Source organism: Fringilla coelebs (genome assembly GCF_963513975.1).
Source record: "Fringilla coelebs genome assembly, chromosome: 3".
In the NCBI taxonomy this organism is placed as follows: Eukaryota; Metazoa; Chordata; class Aves; order Passeriformes; family Fringillidae; genus Fringilla; species Fringilla coelebs.
Genome location: NC_140030.1, coordinates 27,048,079 through 27,071,753, shown reverse-complemented (window position 1 = coordinate 27,071,753; position 23,675 = coordinate 27,048,079). Strand labels below are relative to the sequence as shown.

The 23,675-nt window shown below is 38.2% G+C and overlaps 1 protein-coding gene across 1 annotated transcript in view; it reads left to right on the top strand.

Annotated features, from left to right (window-relative positions):
* The window catches only part of EYS (eyes shut homolog), a gene marked incomplete at both ends in the record, with an annotated part of 593,802 nt that extends 571,250 nt beyond the window's left edge, over positions 1-22,552 (top strand). Inside the window, 3 exons of the mRNA XM_084202609.1 lie at positions 1,423-1,595; positions 11,622-11,783; positions 21,354-22,552. Coding sequence (XP_084058735.1) covers positions 1,423-1,595; positions 11,622-11,783; positions 21,354-22,552 — 1,534 coding nt within the window. The remainder of the gene's footprint in view (positions 1-1,422; positions 1,596-11,621; positions 11,784-21,353) is intronic.
* Between the last annotated feature and the right edge of the window lie 1,123 nt (positions 22,553-23,675).

Here is a 23,675-nt window from a genome sequence, read left to right as displayed (position 1 = left end):
AAGACATATGCAGACACAAGCCAGGGAAAGGGAAAGAAGCCCCATGGATGATGCCCAAGAGCAGCAGCATCAGCTCCAGCAGCCTCCCTCAAGGCACAAGGAAGGTGCACTGCTGTTTGCACTCAGGGAGTTAAATCCCTTCTCAGCAGCTTTCATGCATCAAAGCATAACATTTATAGCTGAGACAGAAAGCATTCTGATGCTGACTTTGATGAATTGAGGTGCTTTTGCTTTTGCAAGGTCCTGTCCTCTTTTCCCCTTCATTCCAAATGTCTGTTTATCACTGATGAGTTTGTTGGCTGTGCTTTGTTTACATGTTGTCTGATCTGAAGGTTTGGTGAAACAGCAGTTTCAGAAGCTCCTCATTATGTTTATGCAGAAACAGTGGGCTGAATAATGGAGGATGTGCAACCCAGTCAGTGCAAAGAAAAATTCGAGAGTTTGCACAAAACAAAAAACCAAACAGACATGGACCTACCAAAATATAAGTTTTCTGTCTTAGCCTTGAGAGAGAAAATTTCCAGTGAAAAAATCCATGTGTTTTTATTCAGGAGAATAATTTTTTAATAATATTTTTATAAAGTGATAAAAAGTGATAGAATAAAAATAGGTCTAATATATGTAATTTTAACTCTTTAGTAAGGAGGGCATTTTATACAGCAACACCAAGTGTATTCTGTATTCAACAATTTCTATAGAATTCATACTAGTTTTAAATTTATAGGTTAGTGTGACTTTTTTGGGTTTGTTCGCTGGCCTGGATGAAAGAAAGGCATTCAGTCAGTTTAGAAAATTTACTTTTGGTACAGATTTACAGTCATAGATATCTGAAACCCAGGTTGCCACTCTTTCATGGCCATACCTACTATCCTCTTTTCCATCAAGTGCTTCAACAAACCTGCATCTGATATGCCAGTTATAAGAATTTAGAAAATTACCAATGACTAAGTGAAAGGCAGTTGCTGACAGACTCAAATTTTAGTAGCTAAAATTTGTAACTGTTAGCAATTCCCTTATGCTGTTTTTATTTTTATGACTGCTTTTTGCTGCTTACCTTTCCCTTTTAATGCCCCCTTTAACTCCTCCTGGTTTATGAAGCCAGGGCCTTTTGGAATTATTTGTAGAGCAAAACAAACATGTGAAAGCTACAAGCCTTTTTTTTTTAAGCAGATGCTAATATTGTAATGTTACTATTCAAAATAAAATATTTCCTATTGTGTACATTTTTCTTTTATAATAAAATTAACATATCAAATAGTTAAATGAGGGACTTGGTTGCTACTGTTTTCTTGTTAACCATTTTGAATCAGGTTATTGAATATAGGTATCCAAACCTGAAAATCTCTTGATTAGATTGCTACTGACATGCTGATTTCTTTTGATAATACTGTTACATTGTCTCCCTTCACTTACCCTCCATAGCTGTGACTGCCTTGCTGGATGGAAAGGTGCATTTTGCACAGAAACTGTGTCAGTGTGTGATCCTGAGCATGATCCTCCACATCTGTGTCAGCAAGGCAGTACCTGTGTGCCACTGCCTGGTGGCTACACATGTCACTGTCCTCTTGGAACAACTGGTACCTACTGTGAACAAGGTATGTCAAATGCACAGTACATTGTACACACAGTTATGTCATGTAAAACCACAGCATTTTGCAATATATCAATTAAATGTGACATAGAGACACAAAATACAAAACAGATTGAAGAAAGTGATGATCCTTTCTGTTGGAAAAAATAATTTAAAGCAATGAATTGATAGATATTGTTTCCTTACTTTGCTTATTTTTATTGTCATTTTTTCCTTCAATTTTTTCAAATCAATCAACCAAATTCACAAGCATGATTTGTCAGACACCAAGGGAACAGGAAGCATTGCAGAGCAATGTTATAGGGCTTAGTTCAATGCCCAAGCTCATCATAATGAAGTTTGATGGGAAATACACTTAAGGCCACAGTAGCAGTACAGAAGAGGGAAGCAACTGGGACCTTATCCAATTTCTACTGATCCTAATGGAGAGTTTCCTGTTGGCTTCACAGCCTGTTGGGTAGGGATGCACTGATAATGATGGCAAGAGATGCAAACATCACTATAAAAATCTGCATGTGATTATTCTCCCTGGCTTTGTTTCAACATGCCACCCAAAATATGTCCTCAGTTTGCAGGTTTTGCATTTATTACCCTCATGTAAAGGAATCCTTTATCTGTTTTCTTCTCTGAGAGACTGTGAATGAATATTCTACAATGTGGATACACAGGTTCTGCAAGCTCAGGGGCTTTTCCTGAAAGTCACTTTGCCCAAAGTTACTCTGTGTGTAAGGAGGTACAGTCCACACCCTCTATTCCACAGCCCTTAGATCCAGGTTAATTTTGTACCAGCTTATGTTTTCCTGTTGAGAAGCTTTCAGTAAGACTTTTGGAGAACTCCAGTTACTGTTAAATAGCTGCCTTTCCAAACTGCCTGTCAAGGTCCAGCTCTCTCGTTGTGTGAGTTTGAAGCACAGAACTGACAAGCTGAACTGCATTTGACCTGATTTGCAGTCCTCCTCACCCTATAAATGGATAGTTCTTAAATCCCATTACACATGGAACTGGAAGGCTGAAATGAAAAAGAATATATCTTCTGGAAAGTTACTGTTGAATTCCTTATCCCATGTAAAAATGTGCTTGCTTTATCGCCTCTGCTGCAACAGCTGTTCAAGGCTCTTTATGTGAACTTTCCAATTTTGAATTCTCATTTCAAGTGAGGTTTTCAAAAGTAATGCCATCTGGATTCAGGACACTGATCATCAGGATGTGTGCTATACACAAAGCAGGTAATTAATCAGGTAAACACTCCTGTGTTCTGGTTCCAAAATACATTTGGGTCTCCTTATGATGGCCACATTATCAGTACAAAACTTAGATTGAAGCAAGAGAAAATTGTATTTCTTACATATTGTCTTTCTTGTAGTAATTCTTCACCTGATAAACACATTAGAGGGTTCTTCTCTGTTTTATTTAAAAGTTTTCCTTTTATGAATAGGTACTGTGGATCCTGACCAAACTCTTTGCCCTGTATTTCACCTTACTCTGTGGCAGAATAATGAATTATCATGAGATTTTTCAAAGAGCAGTTTGCACTTTTAGTGGATAGCAAATTGCTAAAAAACAGCTGCTTATCAAGATTGAATATCTCATCTCTGGATTAATGGTGGTTATTGGAGCCAAAAGAAAAAGAGACAGAGAGCAATGAACAGCCCAAGGGACTGGGAGAAACAAAGGGTAATTAAAGGATGAAGACTAATGAATGTACCAGAAGGAAGGAAAAAAGTGTGAGAAGGAGACAAAAGAGATTTATGAGGCAGAAAAAAGCATAGAGTAGGCTAACAAAGGGTAAGAACAAACAGGAGTTACCAGATAATAGCAACTGGTAAAGACAGTACAACAGTATGGATTGCACAGGAACAGGTGAAGCAAGAAAATGGGGCAATAGGGGTAGAACCACAATAATAAACAAGAGCACTCCGAACACAACTATTAAGGGTACTCAGGCATGAATCATCAATAAACTAGCATTTACTTGTTTGGCAAACACTAAAATCGTTTGAGGTTCTTTATTAACTATGCACATGAGAGAGGGGAGATGAAAGCGTATGAGCAGATGAGGATGATGCTGTTCTTCACTGTGATGGTCCTGCCTAGAGCATCAGCTCAAGCCACCAAGGATGAAAGGGCTGTCAGCACAGAGATAGGGTACATTATGCTTAAGCTTCAGATGTCAGAGCTCCACTAGCAAGTGTTCAGTGGTTGGAAAACTAAGTTAGAACAAGACTAAGCACAGGGAGAGAAATTTCAGTTAAAGAACACAGTTTTCATAGCACTTATGGCCTGAGATTCACAGGACTTGAATATCTCACAGTGACCATTGCCAATATGTAAATTGAGCAATACTCTCAGGAAGTAGCAGAAAGATGTGTATTATTTCATGTGTTTTAGAGGAAATAAAAGAAATAAACCCACTTGACAAAGAGAGGGTAGCAGTTTCGATTACTCTTCATTTCCTATTGGCTGTGCACAATGAATTCATATTCAGGAAGTGGTGCAGTGATATTTTGTAGTCTGAGATGCTGAGAGCAAATATTTCATTGTATTTTTCAATCTGACAAAGCAAGTACTAGGACTTACTTTTCTCAGAGAAGGATCAAGAGGTTCAGCGGGTAGACAGCACCCTGGTGACTGACAGGTAGGAAGATGCCTGTGAAATTTAAGACCAGTTTTGGGAAGGCAAGCATCCATAATGAGCACTGGGGAAGACGGACAGGGTTGTAAATTAGATCAGAATGGGCCCAAGAAATAAAGCCTTGTCATGCAAGGCAGAATAATCCATTTGTTCAACAACTTAAAACTCCACTTCTTGGGTGCACTGTGTGGTCCAAACCTGTTTGCACCCATAAAACAAGAGTGTTAGGTTTAGAAAGGTAACACTGATGTAAACAAACAAAATTTTTATTCATTTCTACCTCCAGAAACAAAATTGATTGCAATGAAATGGGAAGGAAATGGAAGATTTATGGAGGAATCTATTTTACTTGGTGTTAACATTGCCATTTGGACTCAAACCGCTTCCAAGACTCTGTGACACATGAAACAGCAAATAATGTTCCACTGGTTTGAAAAGGTCACAGCTGTGACAGCAACACAGCAAAGCCAGCCCAGCTCTTGAGGTGTAGAAATGGCAACCAAACATTGTCAGGATCTGGCCCAGCATTAATTCTTACATAGCACTCCCATAACCACAAGGATTGGGAATATGGGGAAGTAGTTTATCTAGGGTTTTTTTAAAAGTTATGTTTTCCATGACACTAAAACATGATGTTAATAAAATCTTTGGGTCATTTGGATTAAAGTTTGCAACTGAAGCACCAGACAATTAAAACTTTTCTTCTGATTAAGAAGGGAAGACTCAGCCCACAGCAGCATAATAATTTAGTTATTTCAGGAACACACAATATTCAAAACGAACAAGAGTTTCCAGTAATTTGTCTGGGGAGTCTCTTGCATGGCTTTGCATGCCAAATTCCAGCTTATTCCTTTTGTGCCAATGAATACCTTTGTAATTAGATCTCTCAAAGGGCTTTTGAAGAGGGAGAAGCGTCTTAGGCCCTGTTTTTTCAGTTCCCCTGCAAGTGCATAATAGACCTGTTGGTTTCACTGTGATTATTGCTGTGAGAAACAGTGGCCAAGATCAAATGTCAAGGATGATTCTTCCTGAGAAAGAAGAAACAGTGTAAAACCCTTTTACAGCAGGTAGTTTAATTATACAGCACATTGTTACATATGTGAACACATTATCTTTTTTCACAAATAGTAATTATTAAGATATGTGAACATTAAAATTACAGGCATTATCCATAATTACAGTCTGTATTTATATTCTAATCTCTACTAAACTCTTCTTTAGCAGCTTATTCCTCTCATAAGAATTGTGTGCCTGTGTGAGGCCAGTAATCCTGTCTCCAGCAGTGGCTAACCAGGGAAGTTTAGAGAAAAACTTGACACTATATACAATAACTACACTAGAATATACTATAACAGTAACTATATACAATAACTCCCTGAAGCACTCTTTTAACATCTAAACATTTATTGCTTACCTTTTGTTTTTCTTGCCATTTATCTTTATGGATTAAATCAAGTCTTTAATCTTGTCCTAAGCAGCATCACCAAAGGCTATGAAAAACTTGAACAAAAATAAATTTTAAGTCAATATAGTTCCTCTGGCATTCCATTACACATTGAGATATATTTACACATAAGGTAGAGTTTCTATAGGTACTGAGTATATTTATTTCCCAGATAATTTTGTAGAGGAATGAAGTAGACCTAAAATTTCAGATTAGTTAATTGTGAGATAACAGCATCTGATAATGTTCTTATTTAAGGGGACAGCAATGTAATATTTGAAAGATTCTATAGATGGCACTATTGTAGAACACTTGCCAGTGGTGAAAATAAACAGGGCTTTCATCACAGTATTTCTATGAATTTTAAATTCTTCAGCAGCTTTCTTTAGCAGGAATAGTTTGTGCCACAAACATTCATAAAATCTATTATAATACTTTTCCTTGACTTCAAGGCATGATAACAGAATGCTACTGCCTTTTTCACAAAGAAATAAGTTAATAAATAGACTTCTTCAACTGTACATTAGTCTCTGAATTGCATAGCTACTAATATTGCCTGTCAATGTACAACTCTTGAAGAACTGAAAGAAAATGTGAAGAGTTTTCATTGTTCCATCCTTGATTTCTTGAGATACTTGTCAAGCAATAAAGGCATTTCCTTGATGAACAAAGAGCAAGCAACTTCCTTGGGCCGTGTTTATTCAGCTCAAGTCAATTTCCTACATATAATTTTGATGTCAAATTCCATTATTCTGATATAAAAGTACAGCAAAATTTTTAAAATACCTGATAAACTGACAGAAAAAAAACCCTTTACTTTTGAAATAATTTTTACTATAAGTATTTTTTACTTTCTCTACAGTATAGAATGTTACTTGACATATTTTGACTACTACTGTAAGATAAATTAATTCACAGTAAGATTTAGCTCAACTTGTACATGACAAGACACCTTATATACAGAGTCATGTACACTAATGTTGGGTCTACCTGACAATGCGGTTGGACTTGCACAGTCTGTTTCATAGTTACCATTTGGACACTTTTGTTTCTATGTTTAACCAGGAGGGAAATTTGTTGATGAGTCACAGTGACTATTGTCACTATTGTCTTTTAGTCATTTAAGCAATGCCAATCCCATCAAACTTTGTTTCCAGTGACATTTTTTGAAAATTTGTGGCAACATGAAAAAATCTTTAAGTAGTAGCCACAGCATTCATGTCACATTAGGACAAAATGTGCTGTCTAATTTTACTTGAAAATCCATCTAAGCTTTCAGGTTTATCATTAACTGTCCAGTAAACTTAATATTCATGTCAGACACAAGGGAACGTGCATTTGTAATATTTATCTGTATAATTGAAAATGTCAAGTAGAATAAAATGAGTTACCTACTCAAATACATTGTATATAAACCCAAGTGGAAATCATGTATGATGAGAGGAAGGAGATGATAATATCCTTGACACCAAGTCAGCCACGTCATCATGGGATGTGATGTCCCAATAAAAATTCAGTCATCTACTGACCACTCCCTCCACCCAGCCAACTGAGCAAGAGCAAGATCCAGCCAGCTAACTAGCACTTAGCAGGATGACTCTGGAATTACTTCCACTTCCTCTGTGAGCATGAATAATATGCTGGAAATGTGCTTGCCACCTTACTTTGTGAAGGCGTTCAGGGTTAGGTAGGTAGGTAGTTATTTAATGGTGGCAACTGGTTTTAAAGCAAAGAACCTAGATTTAAGTGTCTAAATGTGAGTTCAACATATAAATTCCTGTTATGAGTTTAAGGCTTTGAGAGCTTTTCTCAGCCCATAGGGATAGGGCTGGCGTCAGGTCTCAAAGACAGCTTTGCTGAGGAGCCCCATCAGGAGTTCCCTCCTGCATTGCTTCAGGAGCAGCTTTACATACCCCATGATCCTGTGCTGAATTACACAGCAGCCTCGAGAGCCACTTCATGTGGACCCTGACTCACAGACTGATTTGCAGGCTGGACTTCAACACCTGCCTCCTCACTGTGGAACTGACGTTTCACTTGCCCTAGCTCAGCTATCAGGCATGGGGAGGCTTGATCAGGCTTTACCAAGTGAGGAAATGAGCCAGACATGGCCTTTTGTAAGTCTTTTCTTATTAGGTCCCCACTCCTTTGAGCAGTGACTCACATTTCCTTTCCCCTCCTTGTTGGAAGATGGAACAGATTGCCCAGAGAGGCTGCAGGGTCTCTGTCACTGGAGATATTCAAGAACTGTCTGGACACAAACCCTGTGCCATGGGCTCTGGGATGACCCTGCCTAAGCAGGGAGGTTGGACCAGGTGATCCTCTGTGGTCCCTTCCAGCCATGCTGTGATTCTGTGTAGCATCATCAGATACTAGTGCTCAGCTTAGAAAACAGAGCCATTAATCAGATACAGAAGTATTTGTGTAAATGCCTGTGGTAGTCACAACGCATCCCATGGTGCTAATGTTCTAGTGAGTAATGCAGTAGTTACACAGCAAAGTTCCTACCAATTTAGCTTATAGGATCAGCAAAAGCATCCATTTACCTCATTTGTTTTAGCAAAGAGTTTCTCAGGAGTAAGCATATGTAACACAGGCATTGTCTTGTGCAAGTTTAGCTGAACTTATTTTCTTATTTTAGGTGGAAAACAAAGTTTGCTGCCAAGAAAACAGCATTAGAGTATCTCAGCCTCTGATGTGTTAGTTTTGTATATGCCTGCCATAAAAGAAAATTGAAAAGCTTAAATTGTCATATTCTTCACCTTAAAAGTTTGTCTGTCTATAGAAGCAATTTTGCAAAAATGAAATTTCATACTGCTCACCTCTGTACACCGTGGTGGAGTGAATGAATTCTGTTTTGGGATACGTGTGCACATATGGGTTCCATGCATCTGTCAAGCCAGATTTTTTCCATGCATATAATCAGTACTTGTAGGATCTACAGGCCATTTACAAGAAAATTATAAGTCATTCTAGTACTTCCTATAGTTACTCCTGCTGCATTGTGACAAAATATCATACTTTCTGACACTTGTAAGATACATTTATTGGGAGTGAACATACTTTTTATAGGTAATGAAAATAAAATATTTGCATCTTGGAAGTTCCAGAATGAAGTATATGAAATAGAGTATTGTATTTGATATCTATAAATCAGGATAATACCTCCTTACTAAAGAATTCTGACTTCTGTTTCTGAAGCTGTGGGTCTTGTTTTTTAATACTCTATCTGAAATATGAAACCATGGACTTAATTCTTTCTCTGAGTGATACTATAAAATCACCTTTTATCCTTGTTCTCTTTCTCTGCTTCAAGGCTTTTTATCATAGCAATCTTCCTTTCATATCCCTCCCAATGACAAGCAATGTAGCATTTCAATCCTGCTGATTTTGCTCTCACACTAGTCATTGTCCAGGCTTCCTCCATAAGCAGCAAAGAATTAACTACATTGATAAAGTGAAACTGAATCTGCCATAGACACTTTCAGATACCTCATTACACACTTTGCCTAAGGCAACCTTTTAAGCAGCAGCACATTTTCATGTAAGATTGACCACTGTGGCACAGTTCCTCCACATATAAGTCTCACCGTGCAAAAATCTGCTAAGAGGAGACTGACATACAAATTATGCATGAAAGAAAAATGTCTATATACAAAAAGAATTATTATTACTAATTGTTTTTTAAATATGAAGACATCAGTATAGGGATTTTAACTACTAATGGAGAACCTTGTCCTACCTACTGAAAAAAAAATCCATATGGAATAGTAAGTATTACTCTGTCTTTGGTACCTGATAGTGTTTATAAGTTTTAGCAATGTAAAGTACAGCACCAAATCTGTTTAGCAAGCTTTATTACTATTTATCATCCAGGGAAATTGCTATTCTAAATACTTCTATTTCTGTAAACTCTTAAGTATAGATGCCAGGACCTTCATGCTTTAGATATTATGTAATATATTACTACAGACACTGCCTGGCCTTGATAGCATGCATAACAGCTGTTGTGATACTTAGGATGGGAGTGATTTGAGAATATATACATAGATTGAACAACAGCCCATCAAAAGCCTGATTCAGATCATTCAAGCATTTAACAAATCCATTATAATTGATATTCCGGTGATTAAATCTTAACTTACTGAGATTTTGTGCCATCAAATCCATGTACCTTCCTCAGAAATATTATCTGTAATCTACCAGGGGGAATTAATAAAAAGGTCAGCTTTGCAGTTACTGCCCGTTCAAGAGGCATCCTCAGGTCAGGCTATGCTGATAACAGGTGAGATCTGGATCCTCTCCAGTGATGCATCTTCTGCTGCACACTGTCCACCAAGGACACCTTGAACCCTGTTCTGAGGGAGCTGGTGTGACAAATAAACAAATCACAACAGCTTGCAGCATGCTGGCTGTATTCCAGCCGAATTTCTGAGGCCCATCTGTGATAGGCAGTGCAAGGTGCAGCTGGGTGGTGAGTGGGCTCACCAGCAGATGCTGGGCAGAAAACCTGAGTGTGGAAAGATAGCAAAAGATATCTCAAAATGTACTTCAAGGACATCCTGAAGGTATATGTGACTGAGAGCAAGTTACTATAAAACAGTGAAATTGGGAGCACCAAAATGAGGAAAGATGTTGGTCTCTCAGAAGGGAAACAGCACAGCTTCAGCTGGGAAATGCAGAAGTGAGAAGGGAATGCTTCAAACTCAGGCATTTAATACTGCTGTTTAACTAAATAGTAAAAACAATTATCACACACAGGTCTAAATACGCCCTGCACATCTAAGTAGCTTGATTTATTCCAGTGAGCCCACAAATGCAGTAAACTAAAAACTACATTATCTACACGAAACTACTACTAACATGATCGTGAATTAGCCAATAACTAACATTATTAGAGAGATTTCTCACAAGAGAATGGAGTTACAGGACAAGGGGGAATGGCTTCAAGCTGAAAGAGAGTAGGTTGAAATTATTAAGAAAAAAATCTTTGAGACTGGTGAGGCACTGGAACTGGCTGCCCAGAGAAGTTGTGGATGCCCCATCTTTGAAAGTGCCCAAGACCAGGCTGGATGGAGCCCTGAGCAAGCTGATGTAGTGGAAGATGTCCCTGGCCATAGCAGGGGAGTTGGACCTAGATGATCTTTAAGGTCCCTTCCAAGCCAACCCATTCTGTCATTCTTTGATTCTATGATAATTAAATCTCAAATATGCAGTGTTTTTACAGCAGGAAAAAATGGAAATTGTTTGAAGTCACATAAACTTTATAGAAAAATATAATAATTATCAGTTGGCTGAAGGCAGCTGAAACAGCCTGGTTTTGTAGTTGTATATGAGCAATCAGCTCTGAGGGAAGAGGTAAGACAGAATGATTAAGTTGCCTATAACTCAAAAGTGTACATTGTATCCTAACTGTAATTGTGTGAGTGTTCTCTTTCACTATAAGAAGGGATGATTTGAATTATGAAACATCTCAGTATGATTATCCTAAAAACAAATTTCAGCAACAATTAATGAATACTTCCCACTTAAAAGATACATTCTTATGACGCACAAAGCAACTCATTACAAATCCTCCTCTAGGATTTTCGTCTCTATGGTGAGAAAATAAATGTTTATTTTGACTCCTGCCCCAGTGTTTTGCATTTCAATTTTTAAACAATGTGAAATTTACACTTATATTTATTTGAAAATGAATGCTAACAAGATCACATTTATTTTGCATTAGAACTGCAGCCTTGATTGTTGAGGAAAATACGGCATCCAGAAGACAATGACATTGATTTGCTATTATCTAAGTTTTATTTTGCATCTAGGTTATTTTTGTTCTGTGAAAAGGGAAGAATTGGAAGTATTATGTACAGCATTTAAGTACTCTACAAAATAACTGGTTCCATAATAATGCAATCGTCTCAAAATATCTTTCAGAAGACATTTACTCTTGCTTTTTTCAGACATTTCCATTAGTGACGCATCCTTCAGAAATAATGAATCGTCATGGATGTCATTTGCACCCTTTTATATCCGGCATAAGACCCACATTAAAGTGCAGTTCCAGCCCCTCTCTCCGGATGGTATCCTGTTCTACGCTGCACAGTATCTGGGGACTCAGTCAGGTAAGGGGTCCCAGCTTGCTGCTCCCACACAGCCAGGTACTTTGTGAAAGTGATTTGGGGTGATTCAGGCATTCAGTCTCTGGGACCCATTGCCTGTGGTGCCTGGGCTTTATCACAGAAGCATGGAATGTTAGGGGACTGGAGGGACCCTAAACATCATCTAGTCCCAAGTCCCCTGACATGGGCAAGGACACTTCCCACTAGACCAGGTTGCTCAAGGCTTTGTCCAACACTGCCAGGCATGGGACATTAACAAGGCAACCTGTTCCAGTGTCGAACCCCCCTCACAGTAAAATAGGTCTTTCTAAACCTAAATTTCCTCACTTTCAGATTTTCATTACTCATTGTGCTGTAGTTCCTGACAAGGTCCCTCTCTGGTTTCCTTGATTCCTTCCAGATTCTGGCAGGTTGCTGTGAGTCCCCACACAGCCTTCTCTTCTCCAGGCTGAACAGCCTCAACTTTGTCAGCCTGTCCTAGTAGGGGAGTTTCTACAGTGCTCTTATCAATATAATGGCCTTCCTCTGGACTAGCTCAAATAATTCCATGTCCTTCTTACACTGGGGACAGAACTGTATGCAGAACTGTATTGTACAGTTGATTTGAACTGTGAATAATCAAGTTCATAAGAAAAAAACATGTAAAATCAAAGTTTAAGGTAGTCCAAAGCCAGAAAGTACTTAGTGAACTTATTTAATCGTTCAGGAAAGCACTTCCTCCTGAAAATGACCTCAGCCAGCTTTTTAGAAGCTCCACTAAGATTCTCACTTTGGTGAGCTGGCCCAGTGTTTTGAAGCAATATAAAAACTCATCAAACAAGTTAAGTGAAAGGGAACAGAGAGAATGAGGCTTCTCAGAAGTGTAGCTTTTTATTATATAATGTTGAAAAGTGTGCTGGTGTAGTATGTAAAACGTGCAAGTTCTGCATTTCCCAGATATGCAGAGTGACAAATAAATCTAAATAAAATATTTATAGAAGTATTTTAAATTGTACTAAGTTAACATTCCTAAAACTTCATGTCAAGAAAACATACTCTGATAGTGTAAGTACATTCTAAAATTTAGTCTTTAAGGTGTACATTTTTTGTAATTACTTTATTAACATACTCAATTGCATTTAAATGTTGATTGCAGATTTTTAAACATAAGCATTATGTGTCATCCATTACATCATCTTAGAGCAAATTTTTCACTTGTACTGAGCAGTAGGTTATGCACAAATGATGCTTTATACGACAAAATAAGTTAATTATTGATCATGTGTTTTTACATTCCTTTGTTCAAAGTCTGAAGCTCTAAGATACTTCAATAAACAGCCACAAATTCATATAAACACACATATGCCCAATGTACCAGCACCTTACAGTGTACACAGATGTTTCAACAGGTTGATAATGCATCATACACTGCTGACACCTCCTGTTTGTCTTATTCTAATTGCAACCACATACAGAGAAGAAGCTTCAAAGAAGAGTATATGGAGCATCTGTAATAAAAATACATGTATCACCAAAGAGCTCTGTCTTTTACAATGAATCTTTTATAGCTCTATCACTTACAGGCCAAATTCTGAGATTCTTGGTGAATTGTTCTCTCCTGTATAAACTAAAGCATTACATGGGCCATGAAAAATAGGAGAAGAAAAGGATGTCTCTCAGAAAGAATAGTCAGAGGTCATGGAAGCAGCTAGCATCTAATGAAATTAAATAACTATTTGGAAGCATCAGAGAGAGTGCTAAGAATATTTAACTTGGGCCAGGAGTGGTGTAGCCTGAGCATGCCCTCATTCTCTAGCCATTCTTGAGTGTTTACTTTGAACAGGAAATAATATTTTCTTTCAATCACTTTCTAGAACCATAGCAATGCAATTTCAGAATAAAATTCCTGAAATTCCTCTTATTCAGAGGGATTTATTTACAAATTTCTTATTTCTACTCTCCTCTAGTTTTGAAAGATTCAGGAAAAGCTAATCACCTGGATTTTTATTTTTTTTACCTTCATATAATCCTGTCAAATTCAGGCCAGAATTAGACTGATGAATGACCTAGAAGTATTCTTAGCTGCCAGCAGATGAGATAGAGATTTCTGTTGATTATTAGTTCAGAAAGCACGCAAATAAAGTTTCTTCTTCTAGACAGTTATGTAAGAGTAAATAAATTAATTACTGAAATCACAGGATTTTATTTCTAAAATTCCTTTTTAACAGGAAATAATTTGAATTTTTTCCCTCACTAGGCAATGCTGGTTTTTTTTTTTTGTTTGTTTTTTTTTTTAAATGAGCTAACTATACAGGTAATTTAGCAATGATACTGAGTAGCACAGTTATGTATCAGCTCAGTTTATCACTCACACAAACATTACACTGGGACTTTTCCTACAGGGACATGTACCTCCCATCATTAAAAATGAAATCAGATCTTTAGTAGGTGAAGAAAAAAAAACGAGACTTCTGTTGAATGACTTTCTTCCAGCTTTCTTCTTTCCAAAGAACATGAGAGAACTTTCTAGAAAGGGCAAATCTCCTTACTTTGACATTGATTTGCTGGTTCCAGCTTCTATTTCTCTAAAAATATCACTACTCCAGGACATACATTTAAACACCTCACAAACTGGCACAAAATGGAAAACATCCTGTGAATCTGTTAGCCTAATTTCCTATAATTGCCAGTCATCAATTTTGTTGCCTTGTCAACTATTTCTGAATGTGCATCCTGACTTTAAGTATGGTACTAAGGATTTCTGCAGGCCTTAAGAAAATAATTTCCAAACTCTGATAAAATTTATGTGGCTGGCAATATTATTAATAAGTTAGGGATGAAACCCAACAGAACAAGTGAGTTGACTTCAGAAACTTGAAGATAGAAAACTTGAAGATAAGGGAACTTTCTTCCCCTCTCTGACTACTTGCTCTATGCACTGCATGTGGGCAAGGTGTCTGCAAACACTGTGGAACTCAGGTGGAGTCCAGCACACTGTTTGTGGAAGGCCAGCTCACGTCACATTTTCTCAAGGGCAGTGCATTCGATTTTTACCAATGAAAGCATGAGACTCCTAATGATTAAACAGCCTTTAATTCAGACAGGGTTTGCTGGATGCCCACCAAGTGCTTGAACAAGGTATATAAGTCAGTCCATTTATACAGCAGCCACTCTCTATATTTGGAGGCCTTGGCACTCTGGGTAAAAGGCAGTTTAAAAGGAGCTTTGCTTTTTTGTTGAGTCACAGCATTACTGAAGCTTTACCTTAGTTAGCAAAAGTAGAATATGCCATAGACTGCCTGCATTATTCCAGAGTTCAGGCCAGGGTGATGGAAAGGTTTGCTCCCCAAAGAGATGAGAATGAACAGTCATGCCAGGTGACTAAGAATGAAGTCAGGTCAATAAACAGAACGGGATGACTTGTGCTAAATTTAACACTCGACATTTGCAACAGCAGTTCTCTGTCTCTCTTTAGCCAGATTATGTCACCCACCCTGTCTGAAAAACCTAAACATTTGAACTCCTGGTATTTAAGGCATTTCAGTTTATAAATCTATAACATGAAAATAAGAGAATGCCAGTACAAGTATGTGATGTCTGCATGATTTTCTAAAACATTGCTTATAATGAAATCTGAATCATGGAACTGGACTAAAACCTTTTGGAAATATTCAGAACTTTTAAATACCTAAAAGGCAGGAGTATTATTTTCCTAATCAGAAATAAACTGATTGTTGGCTCACTTTTAAAACAAGAATTTGAGTGATTAAGTCTTTTTCTCTTTGCCGCCACATTTCCTTAGCTGACAGGGACATCATTTCTGCTTTGTTACTAATTTTGGAATCATTTGCAGGGACTAAATCAGCAGTGTAGGAAGCAGAACTGGCAGCCAGCTGTATGACAGAACAGACATCCCCACTGTCTTAAAATCTGTTGCATATGAAGTGTTATTGCTACCCATTTGACACTGGCAAACAAACCAAAAACATTTGGCAAATTGAGGCTGCTCAAGGAAGGTGGCTCCTGCCAAAATGTGCCAGGGTGACAGTGATGACTAAAGGAAGCACAGTACATTTCTTCACAAAGAAGAAATGCATTTTGGAAAGGTGAGGCTGAATAGTCTAACCTGCAAGTAGATAAGTGCCCACCCTTTGTAGATGCATGGGCATCACTTCCTGCAAGGTTGCTGTGGATCCCAGCTATGCCCTTCCTGCTATGAAGCTGGACTCTACCTATTGACACACTGATTTTTTACATGGTTTGAGAAATATACAGGCTTGACTTGACATCAGTTTTCAGTCTTGCATGAGCTAGAACTCCCCACGTGGAGCAGAATAAATTATAATAATCCATGAAAGCATATCCATGGGTAAGTCCTTGAGGTGTGTGTTAGGGGCACTGGCTATAGTCACTCTTAGGTAAAATATCAAGTTACAACAGCTGCAACAAGATCCTTTACCTTGTCAGCCAGCTGGTACCTAACTGCATGCACACACTCAGACAAGGATAAAGACAAGGTTAACAAACTTAAAGGAAGGCAGCTTCAACCATGTTGACATATTACCAGCTAGTAATTAACAGCAGAAGCTGCAGAGGGTGGGAAAAAGGCTCATCTCTTTTCTTTGTTTCCTCATTTTACCCCACTATAGCCCTTTCTTTTCTTCCCTGTTTTCTCTCCTTGGCCTTGGGCCTTATTCTGACTACTGGAAATGCTCAGGAGGCATGTGAAGGACAACTGCTGGTCAGTTAGGTTTCCTCTCAGGTGGACACCAGAGTGTATCACCTTCCTTGGCCACAGACTGTAGGCTGATAGGGCTATTTCAACCCCTTCTAGACAAGAAAAGTTCTGCTCCTGGAAAAATATGTAAAGGGTGACAGTGTAAGAGATTGTGGTACAGATCCATGGAAAATCATACAGGAGAGCAGGATGAGAGGAAAAATGTGAAGAACAGAATAATGAAAAAAAAAGAATGAAAGGAATGTGAACTCAGCTCAGCAAGGCAGGAAGGAGCAGTGAGCAGATAGCTCTTGGAGCTGTGATGGTTACAGGATGCATCATGCGATACAAGGCAGTAATACTGCTCGAGACACAGGCACTTCATTATGGCAGCTTAACAAAGTCAGTTTGGAATAAAGATGGGCACATAGCAGAACCTAGAATAAGAGGTTTCATTAACTGGGAGTGATTCCCATGAATGTTACTGCTTATGAGGATAAAAAGCTCAGATGTTTGCTCTGCCACCAAGATGGTGCCAGTGATCGATAACAACTTCTCAAAAAAATGGTGGAAGGAGAGTGGAGGAAGTGCTACTCTGTACCACAGTGATAGAAACTGGCACTCTGGGCTTCAGCTCGAGGACAGAAGGGTGAGGTAAAACCAACAGAAGGCACAGACTGCAAACATACACCCAGAGGTGCTGTCTCAGGGCTCCAAAACAACTAAAGGAACCAAGACTGTAGGTGTTCATTAACCAGGAAACCACAGGGTAGGGCTCCTGGGACGCCTAACTGCAAGAAGCTGTTGAAACACTGACCTCATCAAAGCTTCTGTCTTCAGCTCAGCATAGAGGCTCCTGCTCAGTAACACAGGATGAGACAAAAGACAAGAAACACATGCTTAAAGGAATCTAGATCTTCAGTAGTTCCAGGACTAATCAATGACTTTTGAGCACACAGGGAGCCTTCAGGGACACTTGCATCTGTGTATCACTGAGACTATGGCAATAACAGCAAAAAAGTGAACGCCACTGAGTACAAGATTGCATCCACTACTACAAAAGTCACCTAAAAGTACGTTCTGGAAGTTCCTTTGGCCATGCAAGCTAGTGGGAAATCTTTCTTAATTTTCAGTGGAGTGTAGGAAAAACCCCAGGTACTCTTTTAACAGGTTAAGAAAGGCCTTGCTTTATACACACATGCCAGAGCACAAGGATAGACTGAAGTCACTGTGGGGAAGAGACCTTGAAACAGAAATGTTAAAAATACCATCCAGGATGCTGTCCCAGCTCAGCATGAGCTGGTGTGTCAGCCTGAGACACTGACACTGTGTTCAGCCCTCCTAGGAAATACATCTGTATCAGGCATATTTGGTAGTGTAAGCAGTAAATGCAGAGATCTGTGCCCAACATAGCTGTGTAAATTGAATATGACCACATTTTTTATTCCAACACATCTGGCCTGAATAGGACATCTCCAAAGACTGCAATTTTCCTAGAATGCATTTCCAACTGTACCAGGTTTTTACAAATTATTATGTACATGGGTTTCCTATGGTAATATAGAAGCATAAAGAGTTGCTACTGCTTGAGCATAATCTTAGAATGGGGGTATACAGACATATCTGCATATCCACATAAACACTGAACATGAAAGGGCATTGTCACCATTTGGAAGCATTTAAAATTTGACTGTGAAACTGTAACCAACTTGTTGAAGAGACTTACATACATATTCATAGTAGTAGCAAGCTGAAAAATTTTGTCATGCACTCAGAATTAATCATAAGAAGTCATATAAGAAGATACTACTACAGATAATCCAGATCTCACAGTAGGCAGTTGGATGTACTTTTAGGAGGCTTTTCATGATCTCCCAGTTTGAGGAACAAGACACAGGGCTGACTAGCCTTCTGGGAATTCTGACATCCAGTATGGGAGCAGGTGAGACTTGTACACATAAGAAAAATGTGAAAATAGTTACGAAGAAAAATTCACCCCTGCTTTGGAGTTCTGGCTTCTGTAAAATAGAGACAATCTACTCTGAGGCAGAGCAACTCTGACCTTCAGTCACTTGGTGAAAACCCTGAACTAGGACTTGCAGGTAGAAGTGCTATTTTCTCTCCAGAACAGGTTCTTCCTTAAAGCAATACCTGCTACAAGTTCCCTTCCCTTGAGAAGAAGGTAATTAGCATTTGGGCTATAAAAAAAAAATCACTGTTTTACTGAAACAGGGAATAGTACACAGGAAAGACGGTGCATCAGAACAGAACTGAATGTTGCTAATAATTTTGTTCAATGCCCAGGGTCATGACATGTTGCAGTTTAAAGGCCCAGCTAAGCTAGAACAGCCTACTTTATAAGATTTAACCTTACTGACACAAATTGCCTTATAGCTCTTTGCATCTAACAGGTTGGGCAAAGACTTTCATGCAGAACAAAAGAACAACTGTGAGTGCCTGTCTCAGGAGTCTTTCTGGTTTTTTTTGTGACACCACTGATGGAGATGAATAGCTCATATTAAATGAGCTGCTAATCTAAAAAGCCAGAAGCAAAGTTGTGTGTCATGTGTGCAGATCATATTTTCAAGAAAGTAGGGACCAGCTGAACAGTCTAGTGCTGGAAAAACTAAGGATGTCATCTCCTTCATGCTTAACCAAAGTAAACTTCCTTAGCAAGGTCTCTGGCCACAGGTTAAATGAGACAGGTCTGATCAAATTGAAACAGTGAAAACTGTAGTGCTCCATGGTCTCCTATACAGAGACTGAGAAGAGAAAATCAGTGGCAAGAATGCCATTTGTTTAAACTGGTGATAAAACTCCTATGATGATGTTGGCCTGTGCAGGCTCCAGCTCTGCAATCTGGCCCTCAGAGACAGGGCAAATGTAAATCCCCTGTTGAAAATATTACTTGAAAAGCATCAAAGACAAGCCCATCATTTCCCATCACTTTAAGAGGAAGTTCCTTGGACAGTGAACACACAGCACTTTACATGACAATCCTAAGATGTTTTCAACCAGTTGTCCCTAGTAGTACCTATGATATGATAAACTTCATGGAGAAATAGTGACTGGACCCTAGGATCAACTTTCAGATCCTAAAATTTATCTCAACACTCTGTTGTTCTTGCCAACAACTAAAATGGCAAGTCATTTGTGAAAAGTGAGGGTCTAACCAGAGGCTAAGAAAGACCTCAGGGAGAGGTGAAATTGGAAGTGTAATTTTTTTGTTCAAAAGTAGAAGTTACTCTAGTTTGAAGTGAAGCTTCAAATTTGTGCCAGAACAGAGTATTCAGCAATAACCTCTTTACACAATAGGCAGCAGATTCAGTAACATAGATTTGTTCTTGCAATAAGACTAAAAAAGATTACAAAACAGATCATTGTCAAATGTGCAAAGCCACCAAAACCCTCCCCTCTTGGAGAACTGCCAGTTTCTCTGGGTCTTGATTACAGGTCAGATGTTTTCCTCCTTCCTAGACAGCAGAATATGAGTACTTGTGTCCTTATGCAAGCCTGCATGTCCAGGAAGGAGAGTGGATCAAAGGCTGCCAAAGAGGTAGCTCAGAAACTATTCCCCATGCTCCTTTCCTACCCTAGGATTGAGGGCCTGATAAAAGACATAGACAAGCAAGTGATGTACACTGCTGAAACAAAGCAAGATGAGTGCATTCAAACTATGCACTGAGAAATTAAGCACACTTAAAGCCACATCACTAAGCAGGAGAAATCACAAGTGAAGGAAATTATATTAATTTTCTGGAAAAAAAAAGAAACAAGAAGGTCCTTGAAAAGAACAGTAAATACAGGTAAGTAAACCAGATCACAACTGGAACTAGCAAGCTAAAAGGGAGTGCTCTGCTATCACCAGAGTTGAAAGAAGAGCTGTTTTCTTCTTCCCATGGGTATCTGGAGCAGGGAAGGTGAGGCATGATGTGCTTTCCAGCCACTAGCCTCTTTAGCCTCTCTAGTGAAACATCTCTAGCCTGCCTAAATGACAACCAGATAACAACCTGATGCCTATTATTTCCAAAAGTAAGATATAAAAGTTAAATTGCACAGGCTAACCTCAAAAAATTTGAGAACATAACTTTAATTTGCAGACTTTTCTGCTGTCCTCTTCTGCTTCCCTGCCACCTTCCCCTATCAGGCTCTATTGCTGCCCTTACAAACTGCTCCAGCTCCCATTTCCTAACCTTTCCCAGATTTCCTTCTTCATGCTTGGAAGTACAGTTTAAAGTGGTACTCTTTCTCCTTGTACAGTGCCCGTAAGGCCAGAAACACTGATACTACAAGAAGAGAGAACTCCCTTCTAATACTTCCTGTCACGAAGGCCTCTGGAAGAACAATGCAATAAAGAGCATATCTGTTCCTACAGCTGTCAGATTATTAAACCCAAAACATCCCTGTTGTGAAAAGGAGTCTTCAGGGAAAGCAGAGTATGTCTGGTGCAGACAAAACTGTTCATTAAACTGACAAATCCATCAATCCTTTATTCAACATACTGAAGTTGAGAGTATTTCTGCCTTTGTAACTTGGCCATAACTTTTTGATTTTCCATGGGAACACTGATTCACACTTCCTGGATGCCAAAGTGATCCTGTTTCCTCCTACCTCAGTTATCTAGTCTTTGCACAAAAGCAAAGCATTTCAGAAGGCTTAGCTTTTTACTTTGAGGCAGACATGAGCTCAGTTTCCAATAATGAGAAAGAAAAAAAAAAAGGCTAAAAGCAGCTCATCGGGTAACATTTCCCTTTGTGTGATTTAGATATAATGATGGTACAAAGATATGCAGACATGAAAGCATCAGAATCATTATTATGTTGTTCTTCAGTGCACCCCTCTAAAAGTTAAAAATATTTTATACTGTTTTTTTACAGGTGACTTTCTATGTATATCGTTAGTAAATGGATTTACACAGTTACGCTACAACCTTGGAGACAGAACAGTCATCCTACAGACCCTTCAGAAGGTCCACACAAATGGAAACACATGGCACTTACTCAATGCAGGAAGAGTTGGTAATGAAGGCTACCTGGACCTGGATGGTATCAACGTTACTCGAAAAGCTAGTCCTGGAATGAATGCACTAGACACACACTCAGATTTTTTTGTTGGAGGGGTATCCTCCTTAAATCTTGTCAATCCAATGGCAATAGAAAATGAGCCCACAGGTTTCACTGGTTGTATTCGAGAAATGGTTATAAACAACAGGGAACTGAATCTTACTGTGACTGACCCCAAGGGTGGAGCCAACATTGGTGACTGTGATGGAACAGATTGTGGTTACACTGTGTGCAAAAATAATGGAACATGTCAGGTTGAAAACTCAGGCTTTTCTTGTTCTTGCCCAAGAGACTGGACAGGGACCAAGTGTGAACAATCCATTCACTGTTCACAAAACATGTGTGGGTCTCATGCACTTTGCATTCCTCAACCTTCTTCATTTTCATATACCTGTGCATGTGCAGTAGGCTGGACAGGTAAGTACTGTGATAACCAAATCAAATTTTATATAGCAAAATTTGTTGGTAACTCCTACATTAAATACACAGATCCTTTTTATGGAAAAAGAGACCTCCAGTACAGCCGCCTTTCTTTAAATTTTACTACCAATCAAACTGAAGGCTTAATAGCATGGATGGGAAAAAGTGAAGATGAAGATAATGACTTCCTTGCCATTGGTCTTGCCAATGGAACTTTAAAAGTTGTGATTAATCTTGGAGAAAGAATCTCTGTTCCTCTAATGCATAGCAAATATTTCACCTGTTCTGATGGAAGATGGCATTTCACTACTGTAGTTCAAAACCAAACTTGTATTAAGGTTTATCTTGATGAGGAACTAATCCTTTTTGAAGATATTGACCCACAAAGGAAATACACTGCTTTAAACTACGGTGGCATTTGTTACTTTGGTGGGTTTGAAATTGGCAGGAAAGTTAATATAGTCACTACAGGGCTTTTTCAGAAGGAATTCGTTGGTAAGATTAAAGATGTTGTGCTCTTCCAAGATTCTAAAAAGATTCAGCTAATGAAATCAGAAGGATACAACATTCATGATGGAAATTCTGGAAATTAATTGAAAAAGCTGTCAAAGACTCTTTTAAAAAGGATAAAATTCCTTTTCCTCCTGTTTCTTGTGTTAGCTGGCAGTGTATGACTCAGCAACCAACATAGTAAAGCACTTAAAAAGTAAAAAGGGACAAATTTATGTGGAGTATTAATAACATATACATATAAAATACAATCAATTTTTTTCATCATACAATTATTTAGATATACTCTTCAGCATTTACTTTAAAATAACGGGAAAGTCTGAAGGTTTTTTATTCTTTATTGTGCTGGAAATAGTTTTGTAAACAAAGAGATAGTGATTAGCTTATAAAGCCAACCATCATTCAAGTGTTGTTTGTTGCTTTATGAGAACAGAAAACTGTTACCTGTTTCTCCAACTCTTGAATATTATTAAAATGTTTATTTTATAATGTTAAGGTCCAGTCTAAAAACTGAAATTGGTGGGGGAAGAAACAGTGTGCTTGAGGCAAAACCCACATTTATTGTGATGAGAATTTAAAAAAATGCAATAGCTATAATTACTTGTTAAGCTCATAAAGACTCTAATTAGGTAATGAAGTTGTTCTCCTTCCCTTATCTGTGTCCATCCTGTATGTATGTTAGGTAAGAGGGTAGAATTCAAGCCTCTCTTAAGCCTGCTAAAATATTACTCTTAAAGAATAATTTTAAGAGCAAAAACCACATATAATTTTAGAGAGAGAAAACAGGCCTGGTTTTCTCCAGCAGAGGTCTCCCCTATTTGACTACATGAAAACTTTTGGCTTTAATGATTTAGAACTAGAATGTGGCAGTCTGCCTACAAATAATTTTTATTCTTAACAACTTAAAAAATCCAAAAACTGTTCTACTTTACCTATACCTTTCTGGCTTACATGCCCCTAAATGACATTTCAAAAATTTATGAGTACAGAGGTTTTGGTCATAGTAAACCAAATTTCTGCAAATATATTTTTCATTAATTGATAATCTCAAAAGTAAATAGAGCTGTTCATACATAAATACAAAAAAAACCAATTCCTTCTCATAAAGTTGTTTTATATTCTCCTTTAGGAAGCAATAAAAAAAATAAAATTCTATCTTTATGTGCTTATACCAATAATGTACAATGGCATCTACATTTCTCATTT